The sequence below is a fragment of the Spermophilus citellus genome (assembly GCF_964194105.1).
Source record: "Spermophilus citellus genome assembly, chromosome: 15".
In the NCBI taxonomy this organism is placed as follows: Eukaryota; Metazoa; Chordata; class Mammalia; order Rodentia; family Sciuridae; genus Spermophilus; species Spermophilus citellus.
This window is the reverse complement of record NC_138195.1, coordinates 20,963,057-20,983,621: the sequence shown is the minus strand read 5'-3', so window position 1 is coordinate 20,983,621 and position 20,565 is coordinate 20,963,057. Positions and strand designations below refer to the sequence as shown.

General features: G+C 32.6%; 1 protein-coding gene across 2 annotated transcripts in view; it reads left to right on the top strand.

The window, feature by feature from the left end:
• The window catches only part of PARG (poly(ADP-ribose) glycohydrolase), a 119,749-nt gene that overhangs the window by 9,276 nt on the left and 89,908 nt on the right, over positions 1-20,565 (top strand). For both annotated transcript variants that reach the window (XM_081268837.1, XM_081268836.1), the window contains exons 4-7: positions 825-1,008; positions 4,041-4,163; positions 4,289-4,372; positions 8,954-9,028. In XM_081268837.1, the coding sequence (XP_081124963.1) occupies positions 825-1,008; positions 4,041-4,163; positions 4,289-4,372; positions 8,954-9,028 (466 nt within the window). The remainder of the gene's footprint in view (positions 1-824; positions 1,009-4,040; positions 4,164-4,288; positions 4,373-8,953; positions 9,029-20,565) is intronic.

Sequence of the window (20,565 nt, the reverse complement as noted above, 5' to 3'; positions counted from 1 at the left end):
TAATTCTTTTTCCCCATAAGGAGCATCTTTCTAATAGTATGTGTTTTAAAATTTCATAAGGGAGTTTAACAAAGTCAAGATTTATAGTAGAATAAAGTAATGGTTGTGTTTCTTATTAAATATTCATGCTAAATTTAATCCTAGACTCTAAATTTTAAAATGGCAAGAAATAGAAAATAAGATATAATAAATGTTGGCAGTCAGATTTTTATTTTCATGAATTTCTTTATGGAATATATGGGAATTATTGGAACATGAAAATATTAGATTGATAGTGGTGACTGTTAGCCATTTTTCTAGGCCATTATATATTATACTTTCTCTAATGTTCTGACAGGCAGAAATTATTGTACTCGCTTTATAAATGAGAAACCTGATTTGCATTAGAAAAGTCACTGAAATCATGTAATCTGAGTGGTGGTAGTGGGATTTAATTCCATGCATGTCTGATTATAAAGCTTATGTTTTTGTCACTATTCCATATTGAATTTTAAAATCTGCCAATGATTTTATATGATCTCAATTTTCTAGCATATGACATTAAGTTCGCTTTGTTGAAAATTACTGTGTAAAGATGAGAAGTGGCTAATACTATGAACCATGGCTCATTTCTGTTTTTAGAAGATGATTTATCTGTCTGAGGAAGGAATTTTAATATAAGCTTTATAAGGTTTTCTGTTGCCTTGTAAGTGTAAAACAAACTGAAGTGCTAGAGCAAGGTTAATGCACTTTTTAAACAATAACATTCTGGCTAAAATTTTGTACTTTTGTATTCAGGGGAACAATAAATAATTTGTGGCTGCATACGTTTGTCTTGACCCTAGAAAAGAACAGTGTGAAGTCAAACATCAGAGAACAGAAAGGAAGATCCTTAAATACGTTCCACCTCACCTTTCTCCAGATAAGAAGTGGCTTGGAACTCCTATTGAGGAGATGAGAAGGATGCCTCAGTGTGGAATCCGGCTACCTCTCTTGAGGCCATCTGCCAATCACACTGTAACTATTCGGGTGAGTATCCCCTCTTACCCACGAGGAGAGAGGACTGGAAGTTCTGATTTATTGTGATATTTATTAATATAAAACAGACCAAGGCATAGAAAGTTCTCTTTTTTTGCAAATATGAAATACTGAGAAGTCTACAGAATGAAGAGATGAATGGTAGCTTACTTAATAATAGGGCACTTCACAAATCAGCCAGATGAATCATGAATAGTCAGCTAATGATGAATTTGAATTTTTAATGATGAAATTGAAATTTTCAGGGTTTTTATGAAAGTTCGTTTTTTTTTTCTTTTTAAATTCAGTTGTCAGTATTTATTAACACTACATTTTAGTTACTAGGTTAGACCCCAAAATTCAAAATTGTACATAGTTGAGTACATTCTCCAGTTTTGTCCTCATAAGGTTTAGGCTCTTCTATACATGTCTATCACTGCCTCACAGGTACCAAACTTAACATCTCTAAAGCCAATCTCACTTTTGTAAAAATTATGGTAAGACATACATAACATAAAACTTAGCATTTTAACCATTTTTAAGTGTACAATTCAGTGACATTAAGTACATTTATAGTGTCACACAACCATCACTACTGCCTATTTCCAGAACTTTTTCATTTTCCAAACAGAAACCCTGTATCTGTTAAGCAGTCATACCTCATTTGCTGCTTACCCTAGCTCCTACTTAACTTCTTTCATACTTTCTGTGGGTTTTTAAAAAATTTAATGAGGTATATGAATTTGACTCATTTTAAATGTGCAGTTTGGTAATATTTAGTTAGTGAATTCTGTAACCATTGCAAATAATCCAGTTTTAGAAGGTTTCTATCTCTCATTGAATAGTTTTAAATATTCATCTGATTTTTAGTCAGTCTTTGTAGATTTCACAGGGACTAGCACCCCCCAAAAAGTGTATATGACATTAAGTTTGCTTTGTTGAAAATTACTGTGTAAAGATCTGGTATCTCTTAGTCCTATTGCCAGAGCTTAAAATTTGTGTTTTCTTCTAGATTCATTATTCTGAATATGGCAATGTACATATTATATGTGCATATGTTATACATATATAAAAATAGTTTTTTAATGGAAAATCAAGGAAGTGTGGAATATTATCAAGAACAATGGTTAATACAGTGAGGCAGAATAACCCTCAAACTGGAAGTCACTCTGTCCCTTCTGAATTCCTGTTGTGCCTTGTCTGTCCCTTACTTGCGATTGTCATTGCAATGTTTTTTTTTTTTTTTTTTGTTGTTGTTGTTAAAACCATTTCTGCTGGAGAGTATCATGCTAAGTGAAATAAGCCAATCCCCTGCCCCAAGAAAAAGGACAAGAACAAAAAAACTTAGTTCTTTAATACATAGTTCTTAGTTACATTTCTAAAGTGGCATATGTTAATAGCTACAGAATTTGATGAAGCTAATTAGCTTTAGATATATGGTAATTTGAAATTGCAAGGATATAATACTTGTGCTTAAATATCTATAAACATACACTTTTGTGTATGAGTATGAACATACACTATATATATATATAAATATATATATATATATATATATATATATATATAGTTTTGTTTAAAGCTGAAGTAGTACCTATTCTGTTTCCTCAAATGAGGGGGAAAAACTTGACAAAATCACCATTGGTACCTTATGAGGGTGAAAAGTACTTTCAGAAAAATTAATAACTCAGTCACATTTGACTGTAGACCTTTTTTCTGCTTCCTGGAATATTCTCATCCTTAAGCTTCTATGACACGGTGTAATCCCAGTGTTCTTTCTACCTTCTTAGCCAGTTCTTAGGTTACTTCTTGTTTTATCTTCTATGTATGACCAGTCAGTGCTATTAGAATTCCTCTGGGCATTTTCATATGTCCTCTTCTTCCTGGGTGGTCTCATCTACCCTTGTGGCTTTAATGATCACCTATGTCGATGGCTTACAAATTTATTTCTCTTAAATTGCATATGTTTTTATGAAGCTGCTTGTTTGACAGTCTTCCTTTCTATAAGCTGTTCCTTTTTTGAGAATTATGTTGGTTGATCAATTTATAATGAGGAAAGGTTTATTTTGGTCATAGTGTTGGAAGTTTTGGTCTGTGGTTACTTGGCCCCATTGCACTATGGGCCTTTGGTGGCATGGTATGTTAAAGTGGGAGTACATGGTAGAGGGTCTGTTCACCTTATGCGTCCTGGAAGCAGAAGGTAAGAGGGAAGAGGCCAGGATTCCAAAATCCTATTCAAGGACAGTCCCCCCACCCACCACCACCAGGGACTTAACTTCCTTTCACTAGGAAATGGTTCCTTCCATTACTTGCAAATAGCGTGGGCTTGGAATAAGCATTTAGTACATGGGCCACTAGGGGGACACTCCAGATCCAGACTATAGCTGGAACTATCTTTTCTTCCACTTTTTCCTAGCATGATTATGATCTAATAAAATGAGGAAATGAACTGCCTTTTAAAGAGTTTCTAAAGATTTGGTAATGAAAAATTAAAATTGAGCCCAGCTATAAAGATGAGAATAAGGGTTTAACCAGATTAAAAAAATGTGAGGAGGAGGTAATTGGTATTTCTGGTATTAAAAAGAGAAAAGAAATATTAGTATGTAGATAGGCATATATATAGACATGCACTTGAATTTGCTATATTTAAAAAAATCTGACTTATCTAAAATGAATTAGAAAACTGGGAATACTTTCAAAAGATAATGTTATTCCAAAGTGGGGATAAGGGTTTTATGGAGGAATGAGTGTGTCTGGGACACTTGGATTTAGGGAGAGAGTGTGGAGGCTTTAGGCAGCAATTCAGGCAAAGAATGATGAGGGCTTAGCACCTAGATGGGATGGAGATACAGGGCATGGTCTCTTGGAAGCTGATAAGAGGAGAGGAGTGACAACAGCTGAAGAGAACTTTTGAGGTTTCTTGCCTGGGAACCGGTCTATGAATTTACAATGCATTTACTTTAGCTTCTTTCTGTGGATTATTTTATAGAAGAAGTGCTTAGAGTTTATACTCTTAAAATTTTCCTATTTACCCTCTATTTCAGGTAGATCTTTTACGAGCAGGAGAAGTTCCCAAACCTTTTCCAACACATTATAAAGATTTGTGGGATAATAAGCATGTTAAAATGCCTTGTTCTGAACAAAATTTGTACCCTGTAGAAGATGAGGTAAGAAAAAGTGAAGATTATTTTAGTCCCTGAAACATGTTTTGATACTTAACTTGTTTGACTTCTGATTCTGTAATGCAAAATAACTTGGAATAGTTTGATCTTGTTATTCTTTTTCCTAAAAGAATGGTGAGCGAACTGCAGGGAGCCGGTGGGAGCTCATTCAGACTGCACTTCTCAACAAATTCACAAGACCCCAAAACCTAAAGGTATAGTCTTTTTGCCATTTTTGTTTCTTATTTATAGCTCTTAGAGATGAGTCTTCTGTTTCCTCTCTTAAAGATGTTTTATGATCATAATAGGCTCAGGTAACAGTATTCATTTTAAACAAAGTGTTTGCTTCCCAGAACTAAGGAAGGCTCCTTAGAGACATTCTTGGTTTCCACTCCATCACTAGGAAATGAGCTAAGGAATTGAGAGTTGTAAATGACTTGCCTGGAGCCACACAGAATAATTTTGTGAACCAGGAATCAGACCTCTGTTTCTTGATACCCTGTCCAATTTCCTTCAGTCTAAGCTTCTCTTTTTTGTTTTAATGTTTCTGAAATGTCTTTAAAAAGAAATCAGGAAAGAATTATGACTTCAGCAATATTTGCCTAAAGGGAAGCTGATTTTGCTAGTGATTAAAGTATACATTAAGTATTCTATTTTTTATTGCTCTTAATATAGCTGCTAGCAGTTTAATAATTTATTTATTAATTTTGTATATTGACAATAATTTTTTGTACTTCATTTAAAACCATAAAGGCAACCGTTAGATTGTTTTTGTAATATTTAAAATATGCATAAGTGTATATATTTTTTGAGAAAACACTGTGTCTATAGAGCTTTTATAGCATTTTATAAATACAAACAGTGATAGAATTTTCTATACTTCATAAAAATGGTTTTATTTTCTTTCTGATGCCTAATTTGCTATAGACAGTTTCTCTGGTTTTATAGGATATTCCACCTATATTTGCAAGTTATTTTTAAATTTTCCATAGGTTTCTGTAACTTTTAGGTTTATCTTTTTTTTTCCTCATGAAACACATTGATGTTGTACGATAATGTATTTTGAAAATTTAAAAAATTTTTCAATTTTATGAAGTGTTTCCTTAATCTTGTAATGAAGTCCTTTTAGTTTAACTCTTTGTAAATGAAAAAAATTATCAAGGTATGCCATAGTTGACCTAATTTTAGTGTAATGTTAATTAATTTTAGTGTAATGTTAATTGTATATGTATAAACATAAAAATAAGTATAAATTCCCCCTGCTTATAGTGCTTTTGCAGATATATTAATTTGATGATCACAGTGAAAACAATTTATACTTAACATTCCTTTTTTTGCATAGATATTTTTAAACCACTGATCCAAACTCCAAAATAGTATGCTAAGAAATTTTTTAAAATACTTTATAAAGAAAAAATTCTTTATTTTGTATTTATTTCTTCTCTTACAACCATAAACAGTTGGATGCTGGTGGATGCAAAGATGATATTTTTATGTAGCGTATCAGCTTGCAAATATGTAGTGACTACTTTGAACCATATTCTTTAGAATTTGATATACCTATACTATGATGTATTCTAGCCTGGCTTAATCTTTCTTCCATTTTTATCTGTTTAAAGTACTAGTCTTCTTTTCTACAGCATGTTGTCATTTGGCCTTTATCTTCAAAACCAAAATTATAAACTCAAAAATGCAGAAGCAGGCCACCCAAGAATACTATCCAGACTCCATTTTGGGGGTGGGGATATATAGCTCAGTGATAGAGTACTTGCCTAGCATGTGCAAACCCTGAATTTGATTTCAGTACCACTAAAAAAGAAAAGAAACCAGATTCCATTTCTGTGGTAGGTTCTTATAGCTTTAGCCCACTTTAGAAAGTGGGCTATATTTTTAGAATTTTCAAATTTTTTATTCAAACATCAACAGAGTAATGATAGTGTTCTCCAGCAGTTTCTTATTCTGCCATGATTATTTTAGGAAGGGGTGATTACTTTAATGTCAGTTTCCCTTTTTTTTTATTATTTTATGGTAGATTTAGCAGCATAATTCATCAAGATTTTCTGCCATCTGATTTGGTAATTATTTACTTTGCTGAAGAATGCTATGAGAGAGGAAGGGGAAATATTAAATTCTTCTGATTGAGTATAATGATCTTTTTGTTGATTATATATCATATGATGTTAGATTTAGGGGGATCAGAGAGGTTCAAAGTTTAAAAAAGAATAATGTCCTTACAAGTGATAATGTATAAATAACGTGTCTGACAGTTTGTACAAAAAGCACTTCTTCAAATTCCCTCAATATTTGATACAGAGTAGCATCCTGTTTTTCTAATGACAGGAAACTTCATGATGGACTGACTACTTTTGAGAGTTGAAACCTGAACTAAAAGTAAAAATACATTTATCTCTCTGGAACAGATTCCTTATCTTGGGATTCTACCAATAGTAGTTTGAAAACATTTGGAAAAAAAATTATGGCTGTAACTAAACATGCACAGACTTTTTTTCTTCTTATTATTCCCTATACAATACAATATAACAACTGTTTGCATAGCGTTTACTTGAATTGGCAACTAAAAATTTTTTTTTTCCCCCTTTTGGCACTGTGGATTGACCACCGGGCACTTTACTACTGAGCTACATTCCCCACGTTTTATTTTTGATTTTGAGATAGGATCTCACTAACTTGCTGAGGCCGGCCTTGAACTTTCAGTCCTCCTACTTTAGCTTCCCAGGTTGCTGGGATTACAGGCGTGCACCAACACACTTGGCTGGATTAACAATTGTAAATAATTTAAAGATGATTTAAAGAATGGGAGGATGTGTAGATTATATGCAAATGCTATGCCATCTTATATAAGGAGACTTGTCTGAGCGTACTCAGATTTTGATATTTTCAAGGGGGCCAATCCCCTGCAGATACTGAGCGATAAGTGTCTAAGGGATTTATGCTAATTATATTATGCCATTAAGGAATTAGGAGTGCAAGTTCCATTTATTTTTCCTTACCAACTTTGAAGAATAATTTGCATAAAAGAAAGTGTATCCTTTTAAAGTATGTATTTTAATGAGTTTTCACATTTATATCTACTGGGGGAAACCCTACCACAATCAAGATGCAAAGCATTTCTATCATCCCCCACGTGTCTTCTTATAGTCGATTCAACTGTCCTTAGACAACTACTGAACCACTCTTTTCACTATGGATTAGTACAATTTATATGAATGGAGTCTCATATCCTGTATACTATAGTGTCTATTCTTTTTACTCAGAATGAATGTTTTTGAGATTCACCCATTTAGTTCAGTATATCAGTAGTTTGCTCCAGTATATGCATTGCTTATTCAATCATCTGATTTTTTTTCTTTATTTTTGATTTTAGTACTAGGCATTGAAACCAGGGGCTCTTATCCACTGAGTACATCCCCAGCCCTTTTTATTTTTATACAGAATCTTGCTAAGTTGCTGAGGCTGGTCTGGAACTTGTGATCTTCCTGTCCCAGCCTCCTGAGCCGCTGGGATTATAGGCGTGTGCCAAGCACTTGGCCTATTCATCTGTTTATAGACATTGTTATTTATTACTTTATGTGAGGTTTTCAAATAAGATATCCATGATTAGAAAAAATTCCTTAAATTTTGAAGAATTCTTAACAGAAATTTTTATTTTATGATTTGTGAGAAAAATTAAAGCTTTTTCTTGCCATGTTATTTATGGACAATTTCTTTTTTTCCTGAAGGAATTTATATATCCCTTGATTCCAAATAAATAATATACATTTTGTGCTATCTTTTTAACCTAGATGTTTGGTGATTGTATGCCATGAAATGTTGTTTAAGAAGCTCTTTGGCAGAGCATTAATTTTTAAAAATTTCTTTATTGATAAGGAAATCCCAAAGGTTTATAGTAATAATTTTCAGACTTGTGTATTTCTTCAATAAAAGTATTTTGAGTTTGTATTACCAATATAGTTATTTATAAATTGTACTCATTTATAACTTTACTAATGTTATGTATAATAAAATAATCAAAATAGATATTGAAAAGAATGAAAGTTCTTTCAGCACAACTAATGAATTATGCATACCTAACTCTGGAAACCACCTGGATAGTATTGTTTATTCAGACAGTTAAAAGTTACACCAGTAGATGGCATAATGTTTTGATTTTTCATTCTCTGTAAATATGTAATTTGTATGAACTGCTAGGGGAAGATAATCACTTATATATAGCCTTTAAAAGCTGTTAGTGAAGCAGAAAGGACCACTTCATACTTTAAGATGGGGTTTCACAGTCTTTTTCATTATTGTCCTCTATTCCAGAAGCCCTTTTAAACATTTTTCCCTAATCTCCCACCAATATAAAATTTTAATATTGCACATATGCTGTGTGTGTGTGTGTGTGTGTGTGTGTGTGCGCACGCGCGCGTGCGCGTATACACACACATATATACATATATAAAGTTCATGAATTGGTGCAATTTCTAAGTTAATTTTTATCCCCCAAGATCCAATTTTTGTCCACTTGGAGTATATTATCCCCATTTAGAATGAATGCTTTAGGGTAGTTATGTCTTTCCCCTATTGCCTAACCTTTATAATATCATTTTCTTGTTAATAATAAATCAGTATACATTCTGTTTGTCCATAACTACTTCTCTGGAGTAAGCTGATAGTAAGAGGAAGCTTGTCTGGCATTAAGAAATTTACTGGAAGTAATTCGTAAGAGACAGGCTATTCATAGGTAAATCATGTGGCTATATCATGAGGTTTTGTTTCTGTTTTTTTCCCCATAGGATGCTATTCTGAAATACAATGTGGCATATTCTAAGAAATGGGACTTTACAGCTTTGGTTGATTTCTGGGATAAGGTAAAAGTATGCTTATTTCTTTAGCTATGAAATACTGTAACTCTATAAGAAGGTTTGAGAAATACACCTGTGATTCTTTCATATTAACAAAATTATCTTATTTATTCTTAGGAGTTTCCTGTGTTTTAAATCCATGCTTTAGGAAGATGTAATTAGGTGTTAATTTTGAATTTTGATTTATTCTCATATTTTCTGTTATATTGTCATACCATTATAAGTATTATCAATGGATACATAATCCATGACCAAGTTTTGATAAAATTATGCCTATTAAAACATCTAGGTTGTGTCTAATTACACTATAATAACATTCTGAATGTGTGTGTGTTTTCCCATTTTGATGATATTTCTTTAGATGATTCCCAGAAGTTAGATGGCTAGGTAAAAGGACACAGCATTTATAGTTGTGTATATGTGTTGTAAAATCATTTTCTACAGGGAATTGTTGCAACTTACTATGCCATCAGTAATGGGTAAGAATACCACTTTTGTACCAATGCTAGTTAAATGGGCATAATCTGTTTTGAAAAAAATGGCAGTTTACCTTTTTTAACATTTTATTTTGAAATAATCATAGATTCACAAGAAGTTGCAAAGAAATGTTCAGGGGTGTCCTATCACCCTTTACCCCACCTTTCCCAGTGTTGATTGCTTGCATAACTATAGCAGTACTAGGAAACTGACATAAGAATTTATTTTAGTTTCATTATAGTCATTTGTGTTTGTATGTATAATTATATCCACGTAACTGAGGCTTCATGTAACTACCACCACAGTCAAGTTACAGAAGAACCATTTCAATACCACATACTCACTAGTGCTTCCCCTTTATAGCTACATTTATTTCTTCCTAACTCCTAGTAGCCAATAATTTGTTTTCCGTCTCTAATTTTTTTATTCCGAAAGGATTACAATGTTTAGCCTTTTCTCAGCCTAATTCCCTTGGGGTTTATTTGTATGAATCTATAATTATTTTCTTTTTATTACTGAATTGTATTATGTGGTAAGACATTTGTGTTGTTTCTAGTTTTTTACTATTTCAACTAAAGATTGTATGAATTTTTGTGTATAGGTTTTTACATGAACATAGAATTTTGTTTCTTTGGGATAAATGCCCAAGAGGATGGTTTATAAGTTGTTGGTAAGTGTATTTTGAACTTCAGAAGAAATTGCCAAACTACTACTTACCAAAGGAGCTGTACCAAACAATGACTGTATATTTTTGCTAATTAATTAAGTGCCCCTCCCAAGAAAAGATGTTTTTATGTATAATCTGTTAACAAAATTATATTCAATTTGATTCTTCTCCTCATGTTGTTTTGAATCATTTAAGTTATTTATACTTTACTTACTAATAGAAACTGTGATTTTTGAAATGGAAATGTTTTGAATTGAAATGATTTTAATGTTCCACAATTTTGATTACCTAATAGATAATAATTATTGAAGTTTGAACATGGCCTTTATTATTTCTTTCTGTTGGCACCTTTCCCTCCCTGGCTCATTTTCAGTTAAATATCTTTGAAGTAATTAAGATACTTGTTATTATTCCTATTTCACAAATGAGTAGTTGTGATTTAGAGATGGACTTGTTAGGCCAATGTGACATAGTTTGTTCCTGGTGGGGCAGTTTGACCCAATTAATGTTCTTTCATTACTGCATGCATCATGGTGTGATTTTTCTCTGCAGTCTGTACCACTACCTGCTGCCTCATTTCCTCTGTGATAAAAGGATGGCTATACCCCTCTTTTTCACCTTTCTTTTTGAATTCTGCCTCCCTAACCTCCCATTTTTCTGCCTCTCTTCTCTAAGAGATGAGATACCGTTTATCTTTGAATTTCTAAGGTAGATGTCTAAGTTTATCTTATGGCAGTCCTTCTCTTTGCCTTGTTATTTGTGAAGTGTTGACATAATCTAGTGAGTTAAAAGTTTCATGGGGCAGAAGCTGGAACTTAACAAATTTTGTGTCTACTGTAGCATCTGGTATAATGCCTTACATTTATTTAGCAAGTGGAGATAAATAATAAAGATTATGGAGATAAATAATTATTGATCTTATTTTAGCAGATCAGATTATCATACTGATTTTAAGGGTTATCAAAGTCAGAAGAATATTAGAAGAATCAATTCAAATTGATATGTTTCTGATTTCTGTCCTTACTCCCTGCCTGAATTTCTGTCTGTCCCCTAGAGGATTAGTGGTGGTAATCCAAATCAAAGTGGTTGGTTAACTACATTGTCAGGAATCAGACAATAAGATTATTGTGAATCCTCCTAGTTAATGCCTCCTGTTAATTTGGAAGAGTTTGGAAATGTGAAAATGCAGTTGACACAGTAGGAATAACACTAACAGCCTTTTTTTTTTTTTTTTCCAGAGTGCTTAAATCATCTCCACAAAGTCCTTGTAAGGCAGCATAATGCACTGCCATGGCTCTCAGATTATTATGTATCTAACTCTTGGAGAGTTTATTAAAGCATAGTTTATTGTCCACTCTTCTCCCCAAGTTTCTGATTGATTAGGTCTCAGTTGGGAACTGAGACTTTGCACTTTTAAGGCTGATGTTTTGGGTTTAAGGACCATATTTGGAGAACCATTGATGGAGAACAGAGAATAATATTAAAAATGGGAAATTATACTTTCTTTGCTTTGAAAAACAAGTTTTGGTTAGAATAAAATAATTTTTTAGCAGATATAGTGATGTCAGTATAATATGAGAATTTTCTGATTTAAATGACATTACTTTTCAAACTCAAGTTTAACATTTAACTTGCATTAAAAGTTTGAGATAATTTTTCTCCTAGGCATATCTTCTATATACTATAATTTTCAGTATATAGACTTAAAATTCTTCAGCTGCTTTAAAAGAAAGGAGATATTATTGAGGACATGTGTATATCAAAATGAATGTATTATTACATTAAATCTTGTAACCTTTTGTGGAGTGTAGGTAGAATATTTTATAGAGGGAAATATAATTAGGTTTAGAAAAGTGTGTAAAGGAGAGATATTTTGAAAAATATGTTTATTATGCAAGTACCATTTTACTTGTACTAGCTTCTTTCACTTAGTATAACATTTTCAACAATCATCTACATTGTACTACATGTCAATCCTTTATGCTTTTTTGCTGAATAATATTCCATTGTATAGATATGTCAAACATTGTTTATACATTTATCAGTTGATAGATATTTGGATTGTTTGCTGTTTTTGTCTATTATCAGTAGTAATGCTCTGAATATTTGTGAAAAGGTTTTTATGTGGCCATAAGTTCTCATTTTTCCTAAATATATACCCAGGAGTAGAATTACTGGGGTATATAGTAACTTTTTAATATATTGGGGGACTGACAAACTGCCTTTTGAAGTGGCTACAGCATTTTATAATTCCATTAGCATTATATAATGGTTCTAATTTCTTCATATCTTTTTTTAAAAAATATTTATTTATTTATGTATCTTTAGTTTTTAGGTGGCTACATCAGTTTGTTTTTATGTGGTGCCGAGGATCGAACCCAGTGCCTCATGCATCCTAGGCGAGCACTCTACCACTGAGCCACCACACCAGCCCCGTCTTCACATCTTTATCATCACTTGTTTTTGTGTGTCTTTTATTTTAGCCATTTGAATTGGGTATAATGGTATCTCATTGTGGTTCTGATTTGCATTTCTATAATGACTAATGTTGGTTATCTGTTCAGGTGCCTAATGGCCATTTTGGAGAAATATATTTAAATCCTTTATGTTCTTATTGTGGAGTTATAAGCATTCTGTAATATTCTAGATGCAAGTACCTTGTCTGATCTATCCTTTGCAAATATTTTATCTTATTGTGGGCTGTCTTTCCATTTTCTTTCTTTCTTTTTTTTTTTTTTTTTTTTTGAGAAGAGAATTTTTTTTTTTTTAAAGAGAGAGTGAGAGAGGGGAGAGAGAGAGAGAGAGAGAATTTTTAATATTTATTTTTTAGTTCTCGGCGGACACAACATCTTTGTTTGTATGTGGTGCTGAGGATCGAACCCGGGCCGCATGCATGCCAGGCGAGCGTGCTACTGCTTGAGCCACATCCCCAGCTCTTCCATTTTCTTGATGGTATTCTTTGAAGCATAAAAGTTTTTAATTTGGATGAAGACTAATTAATCTTTATTTTGTTGCTTCTGGTTTTGGTGCCATATCTAAGAAACCAATACAGGTCATAAAGATTTACTGTTAAGTTTCTTCTGCTTTAATTCTGTTAACATTTTTGTACTCATTTTTGTATATGGTGTTAGAGATATTCTCATCTGCTCAAACCCAAAGAATGGAATAGACACACAAGTTACAGAGAAAAAGGGGCTTTTTATTGACATTCTTGCAAGATCTGGTATCTGTGGAGCAGGCATACCCAGAGCAGTTACAATCAGCATTTTATCGCTAGTGGGTAGTGCTTTAAGGTCTCTCTCTTGGATCCTCATTGGCTGAGTACTAATATTCCGAAACATTGCCCAGGTTTTATTGTCTCTATTGGGTTATTTAAAGAAATGTACTTTTAGTTGTTTCTATCTCCCTCTGTTCTCTTGTGGTGGGAAGGTCTTTTTGGGGTCTTTTGGTTAGGCTGGCCCCTTTTTCTCACCTCCTTTACCAAGGGACTGTGAATATGACGTACTTGGGTATAAGCTGCTGGTAATCACTGTTTTATTTCCCCTTTGGCTCTTTTCTTTCTTATGTCCCCAGTAATTTTACTTTTAAAGCCAAATACTTGAATATGGACCACTTGAATATGGGTCACTGGACTTTCTGTTCTCACACTCTGAATTAGGGATCCAGTTTTATTATTTTCCATGTGAATATCCATTTCAAGTTAATTTTCTCATGTGGTAGAAAGTAAGGGTCCAGTTTCATTATTTTGCTTGTGGAATTTAGCTTTTCCAGCACCATTTGAGAAGACTTTGCTATCCCTATTGAGTTGTCTTGGCACCCTTTTCAAAGCCCAGTTGACAACAATGTGAAACTTTATTTTGTTCTTTCAACTTTATTCCCCTGATCTATATATCTTTTGTATGTCAATACCACTCTCTCTTGATTAGTGTAGTTTTGTAGTAAGTTGTAAAATCACGAAGCCTGTGTCCTCTTTGTTCTTTTTGGAGATTGTTTTGAATATTTTGCATTTTGATATGAATTTTAGGATTAGTTTATTAGTTGCTGCAAAAAAAGCCAGCTGCAAAGGGCAATTTTTATAATCATGTTAGTAGAATCCAAATTAATTTTGTATTTTGAGATAGTGCCAATAATTTCAGAGTTGCCTTATTGAACTTTTGACTCCTGGAGTTGAAAGGAAGACATAAAGTAATAGATGACTTATCCCTCTGTCAGGAAATTGGATATCCTAGGGTCTCCTTGAATTTCAATGTCTCTTACTCTTACAGAGTTAATTTCTCATGAATTGAAAGGTTGTTTCTCTTTGTTACTTAAGTTATCAGAATATAACATTTGTATTTTGTAATTCTCTGGTTTTAAATTGGATACAGTGGTTAATTTTGGTAAAAGGTGATACTAAATTTGATACTTTGAGATGGTACTAAAACATGCCTTTGGTTGCAATACCTCTGTCACCTTACTATAAGGTAGAGTAGTCATTTTTTCCACCTCTCTTTAATCAGAATACTCAAGACAGGACCTTGTTTCCTTTTTATCTGGTGACCTTGCGCAGAAGCATGACTGAAGGGATAATATATGGCAAGTTTGTGTTTAGTGTAGATCATAAAATATGAGGTGATTACTAAGGTGCTGATGATGGTTTTATAGTTCTTTAGGGAGAAGGGTCATTGCATTTTTGACCTGATTTTTATTTGCTTTGTAAACGCAGAGGTTTGAAGGAGCCCAAAACTATGCCAAAAACAATTTCTTTTATCGTATTCTTCAGGTTGTTGCCTATATATAATATCTTATAATTCCAGCTAGATATAAATGTATATTTAAAATATTTTGTTCTGTCTTCTAATTTATGTAGCTTTATAATTTGTTGTTGTAATGGTTCCATAATAGTTCATTGAATTGATAATTTTTGTAAGGGGGAGGTACCAGGGATTGAAGTCAGGGGCACTTGACCACTGAGCCACATCCCCAGCCCTATTTTGTATTTTAGATACAGGGTCTCACTGAATCACTTAGCTCCTTGCTTTTGCTGAGCCTGGGTTTGAATTCGCAGTCCTCCTGCCTCAGCCTCCTGAGCTGCTGGGATTACAGGCACACACCACCGTGCCTAGCTGATAAATTATTTGCTCAGTTGTTACAGTGTTAGAAATTTGAGGAAATCTATCTAGAGCATATCTAGAGATTCAAAGGTGTTTTCCTGTGACCATTTGCTATTCTGTAATTGTTTATGTATTTAACAAAAGACCTTTAATACATTTGCATGCTTTCTTGTCTGTAAAATCTCCAAAGATATTAATTTAGAACTTTATCAAGTCATGGCCCATAGGGACATCATTGCCCAGGCTTACAGTGATTATTGAGATGTGCCAGACACATATAGATGACATTGGTAGAGGAAAAGATCTTTAATGCAAAAGAAACAATTTTTTTGGTTAGGTTTTAAATTATGAATTAATTGTCTACTTTGCATTAACTGTGTCTACTTTCAAGAGTAGGAGTGCTGTTTAATCTAAGGGATTCTTAAACATTGTTCATTAACAGAATTTGGAAATTTTATTAAGTTTGATACATAAATGCAAATTGTATGTTTTATGGGATACTATTGTAATATTTCAATGCATATATACATTGTTTGGTATTTAATTCAGGGTAGTCATATTTGATGTGTCAAAAACATTTATAATTTCTTTATATTGAAAATATTTGATATCCTTATTTGTAGCCTCTAAAAATATACAGTACATTATCATTTCTATAAATCATGCTACTTGATAGAAATTGGAAAATCTTCACTTAAAAGTTAAGCACCAAATGACTTGCCTTGAGCACCAAATGACTTGCCTTGCTAAGGAAGAATATCCAGGGAAACTTTAACAGTATATTAAGATTGATATTTTCCAGGTATTTATTTTGAGGCTGTTGACATCTGTTTCCTTATAAAATTTTTCTGTGGTTAAGTCTGTAAGTAATGTATTTTGTAAACCAAATGAACTTAGGAGTAGTTACTATCAACAGTCATTTAATGCGATTCCATATTATTGTTACTACCTGCAGACTAGTATCCAGTACAAGAAGTAAGGGTCCCACAATCTTTCTGAGTCTCTTATTGAACATTCTCTGTTGGAATTGAAGTTAGAAGTATTGATGCTTTTATTATTTTGTCAAAACTCAGCCAAAATCACAGATATCAGACTATTAATTTGCAATTTATAATTACATATTTAGGTACTACTGAGTCAAAATGTTTGTTATTTAGTGTTTTTGCCTCTTGAATGCTAATGTTGGTCTTCTTCACTGCCAGCTGTTAGAAGTGCTAGGAACAAATAATCTTGTGTTTTATGGCCCTCCTGTGTAGTGTTCCACAAAATTAAATCCAAGCACTTCAATAATTATATTCTAAATGAATCAATATACTATGCTACTGGTGTTTTTCACAGCAAATTTTAACAAAATATACTGTATGTTAGGAAAGGTTCTCTTATTAATGTATTGTAGAGGAGTTTTAAATACTTTAATCTCATACAACCTGTAGCACTGTTTCATTTCATTTTTAGTAAACTAACTCATGAAATTTATATTGTACATTAAAGCCAAAATGATGGAAGAAGGGCCTGAGTGTATGTTTAAGAGGTATTTTTTTTTTTCCCCCTGTTTCTGTGATTCTGGCATCTATTTCTGGACCTGGGTGGTTGTTAAAATGTGGACATTTGCTTTATAATTATCCAGTAAACCATACACATATTTTGTGGACTTGTTGAGTATACATTCATGACAAGTGTAAAATGTCTATTTAATATAAAGAGCCTGTACATTCTAAAATTAAACTCTTAAATTCTAAAACAGCAAGATTTTTTATCAAGTGGATAATTTGTTGTTAGGAAATGTGAGGATGTTAGGGACTATTTCATCTCCCTTTGTATGTTTTATGTCAGGGATTGAAAAGACAATCCCTTCTATTGGATTTTCCGTAAAGACTGCCATAAGTAACTAAATGAGGTGAATTTTCCTGCTTTTGTTTTTTGCATTGGTGGCTGCTAAAAGTGGAGAGTAAAAGGTAGAAGTATAGCAGTTTGAGGACATTTAAAAAGAAAAATGAAAAAAATTCAAGTAGAAAGCTGTGTCTTGGCTAGGGATATATTCTTCTTTGAAAATCATACTTTTTTTTTCTTTTATAAATATAAAGTCTTTACCTCAGATTATATATACAAAAATATTCTTTATTAAAACTGAAGAATTGTGCATCTTTTGTCTTTGCTACAGTTTTGAAAATATTGAGCATGTGTTGCAACATTTATTGTTGTCTAATGACTTAGTTTAAAGGCTGATTTCTTCTATATAAGAGGTCAATCAGTAATGAACTTTGTGTGCTACTTACTTTTTTCCTTTTTTCTTGTTATTGGTTCTTTTTAGTTATACATAACATTAGAACTCATTTTTAAAAAAATGAATAAAAAATAAAAGCATGGAATATAATTTGTTGTAATTCAGTCCCCAGTACTTCCTCTTTCCCTCCCTTCTTTCTTCCTCTTGTTCCCTTCCCTCTACCCTACTGAGCTCTCTGCTATTTACTTATAGTTTTTTTAAGTGTCTTGTGGGTATTTGTGATGTTGAGATTCACTGTGGTATATTCATATATATATATATATATACACACACACACACACACACACACACACACACACACAGGAAAATTATGGAAATTAGATTCATTGCACTGTTCTTATTCCCTCCTTTCTCCCTCCCCTTCAATCCTGTTCATATGCTCCATTGTATTTTCCTATTTATTTTTTACCCACTCCCATTTTGGATTAGCTTCTGCATATCAGAGAAAATATTTAACCTTTGATTTTTTTGGGGGGGATTGGCTTATTTCATTTAGCTTGAATAGTCTCTGGTACCATCAATTTATTGGCAAATGCCATCATGTCACTCTTCTTATGGCTGAGTAATACTTCATTGCCACATTCTATACCACATTTTCTTTATCCATTCATCTCTTGAAGGGCACTTAAGTTTGTTCTAAAACTTGGCTTTTGTGAATATTGCTGCAGTAAACATTGATGTGGCTGCATCATTGTAGTATATTGATTTAAAATCACTTGGATATATACTGAGGAGTGGGATACCTGGATCATATAGTGGTTCCATTCCTAGTTTTTTTTTAAATTTTTAAATGTGTTTTAATTAGTTATACATGACAGTAGAATGCATTTATGCACTCGTTTCTACTTTTTTCATGAATCACCCTACTGTTTACCAGAGTGGCTGCACTAATTTGCAGTCCCCTCCACCCCCATCTATGTATGAGTTGTACTACTTACTTTTAAAAGGCAAGTAGGTATTATTTTTAATTTTGAAGGATGCAAATTAACTGTGTTTACTGTAGATCAAATTTTATGCCTAGGTCACCTTTTCTTCAGTTCTTGATATGTTGTTTTATTTTTTTTAAATATACTTTTCGTTGTTGATAGACCTTTATTTTATTTATTTTGTTTATTTATATGTGGTGCTGAGAATCGAACTCAGTGCCTCACACATGCTAGGCAAGTACCCTACTACTAAGCTACAACTCCAGCCCCTGATAGGTTTAATTTTAAAATTAAAAACAAACCAAGTATAGCATAATTCATTATCCCCCAAATTGAGGCAAAGTACTGTTATACCTGTGCTTAACTAAAATAACATTTTTTGAACTTATGTGACAATGAAAATCTTTAAAAATTATAATGTATAGGCATCACTAGAAGTTCAGGAAAACAACATAAACTTGTATTAAAATAGATTATCAACAAGGTTAACTCATATCTATGTGTGTGTATATAGTAATATTATCTTACATATCGTAATGGCTAGAAGAAATGAAGTTTGAATTCCTTTCTTCATTGTGTTATAAAAAAGTTAAAATATATTTAGAATTATTAGGCAAATAAATCAGTTATCAGTAAGTAGCATAAAATGCATCTGAATAGTTGTATGTTTATGCATTGTTGAGCATTGGTGCATTTATGCATAAGTAGTATGTTGTGGACTTCCTGGCCTTATAGAATATGACTTACTATTATGGGCAACTAATTTTATAACTATCAAAGTACTTAGTATTTTTTGTATGTTAAAAATTTTAGAACAAAATTATTGTAAAAGATTTTTTTTCCTCATTTCTTCCCCCCCCCCTTCACCCTACCCATCAGAATCTCTATAAACATTTTACTGAATTTGAAGAGTTCTTTCAAATGGTTTGGGAAAAGTTGATCTAAGGCAATTGGTTGTTGTAACCAATGTTTAAGTCAGAATCAATTTCTTCAGCCAATAACTAGTTAAGATTGTGGCCTTCATCCAATAACTATTCAAGATGATACCATTTTTGTATTCTGTGTTGTTTGTTTTTGTTTTCTTTGGGGTTTTTTTTTTTTTGGTACTATAAAAGTGAATTTCTGAAAGCATATAAATCCATTGTTCCTTAGCTTTTGATTTTATAATTCTTCATTAATAATCTACTTTCTGAGTCTTTCTTCAAGGCTTAAAAAAATTTAAAGTGTCCTTGTTATATTTGTCATAAAGAGCCTGTAGCAAACTCCTAATCAAATGAAAGCAGCCTTGAATGTTTCATAAGACTACAGCTAATGTCTTTATCTCTCTAGCTTTCGAACCTCTGATTTGGAGTTCAGTGGAAATTTAACCTTTTTGGACTTCTTCCCTTGATGACTCAGTCTCTGGAATCAATAAGGTCTGCATTACTTTATAGCTCAACTTAATTTAATTCATGAGAACTGTAGGAACCAAAAGGCAGCTAATCAGAGTCACTAAAATATTAAAACAGATGGATGTGCCTTTTAGATTTGTACAATGTGTGTGGAATTTCCCCAACCACCCTTGCTCCCCTTGGTTAATGTGTGTGTTTGGATTGTGGAATATTTTTAAGGTTTTATATTCATGATTCTTTAAAATAGTACATATCTTATAGGACAAATTGCTTCAATTGGAATGAAGCACTTTGTTTTGATAAATTTGCTGAGTTATTTTGGAATGTCAGTTTTAGTTTAGCCCTCCATGCACTATATCACTGATGCAATTAGGGCGTTATTTTGTAATTGCAAAACACTCTTTCTGTGATAGATAAAGAGGTTGGTTGTTAAATATACTCAAAAGTAGAAATCCATTCAGTAGAATTCCTCCTATATTCTAATAATGAAATTAAGCTAGTACATTAATATCCTGCTACTCTAGCCTTTCATTTATTCATTTGGCTGAAATAGCAATATAAGACATTCATTTTAAAAGTTGCCATGGCATTGATTTCATTATTCAGAAACCTACTGTGTTAGAGGAGTGATAATAATTCTGTTTTAATCTCCTCTGTGTTTTAATTTGTTTATCATCTAGCTCTGAAGTGTTTTTGTTGTTTTGT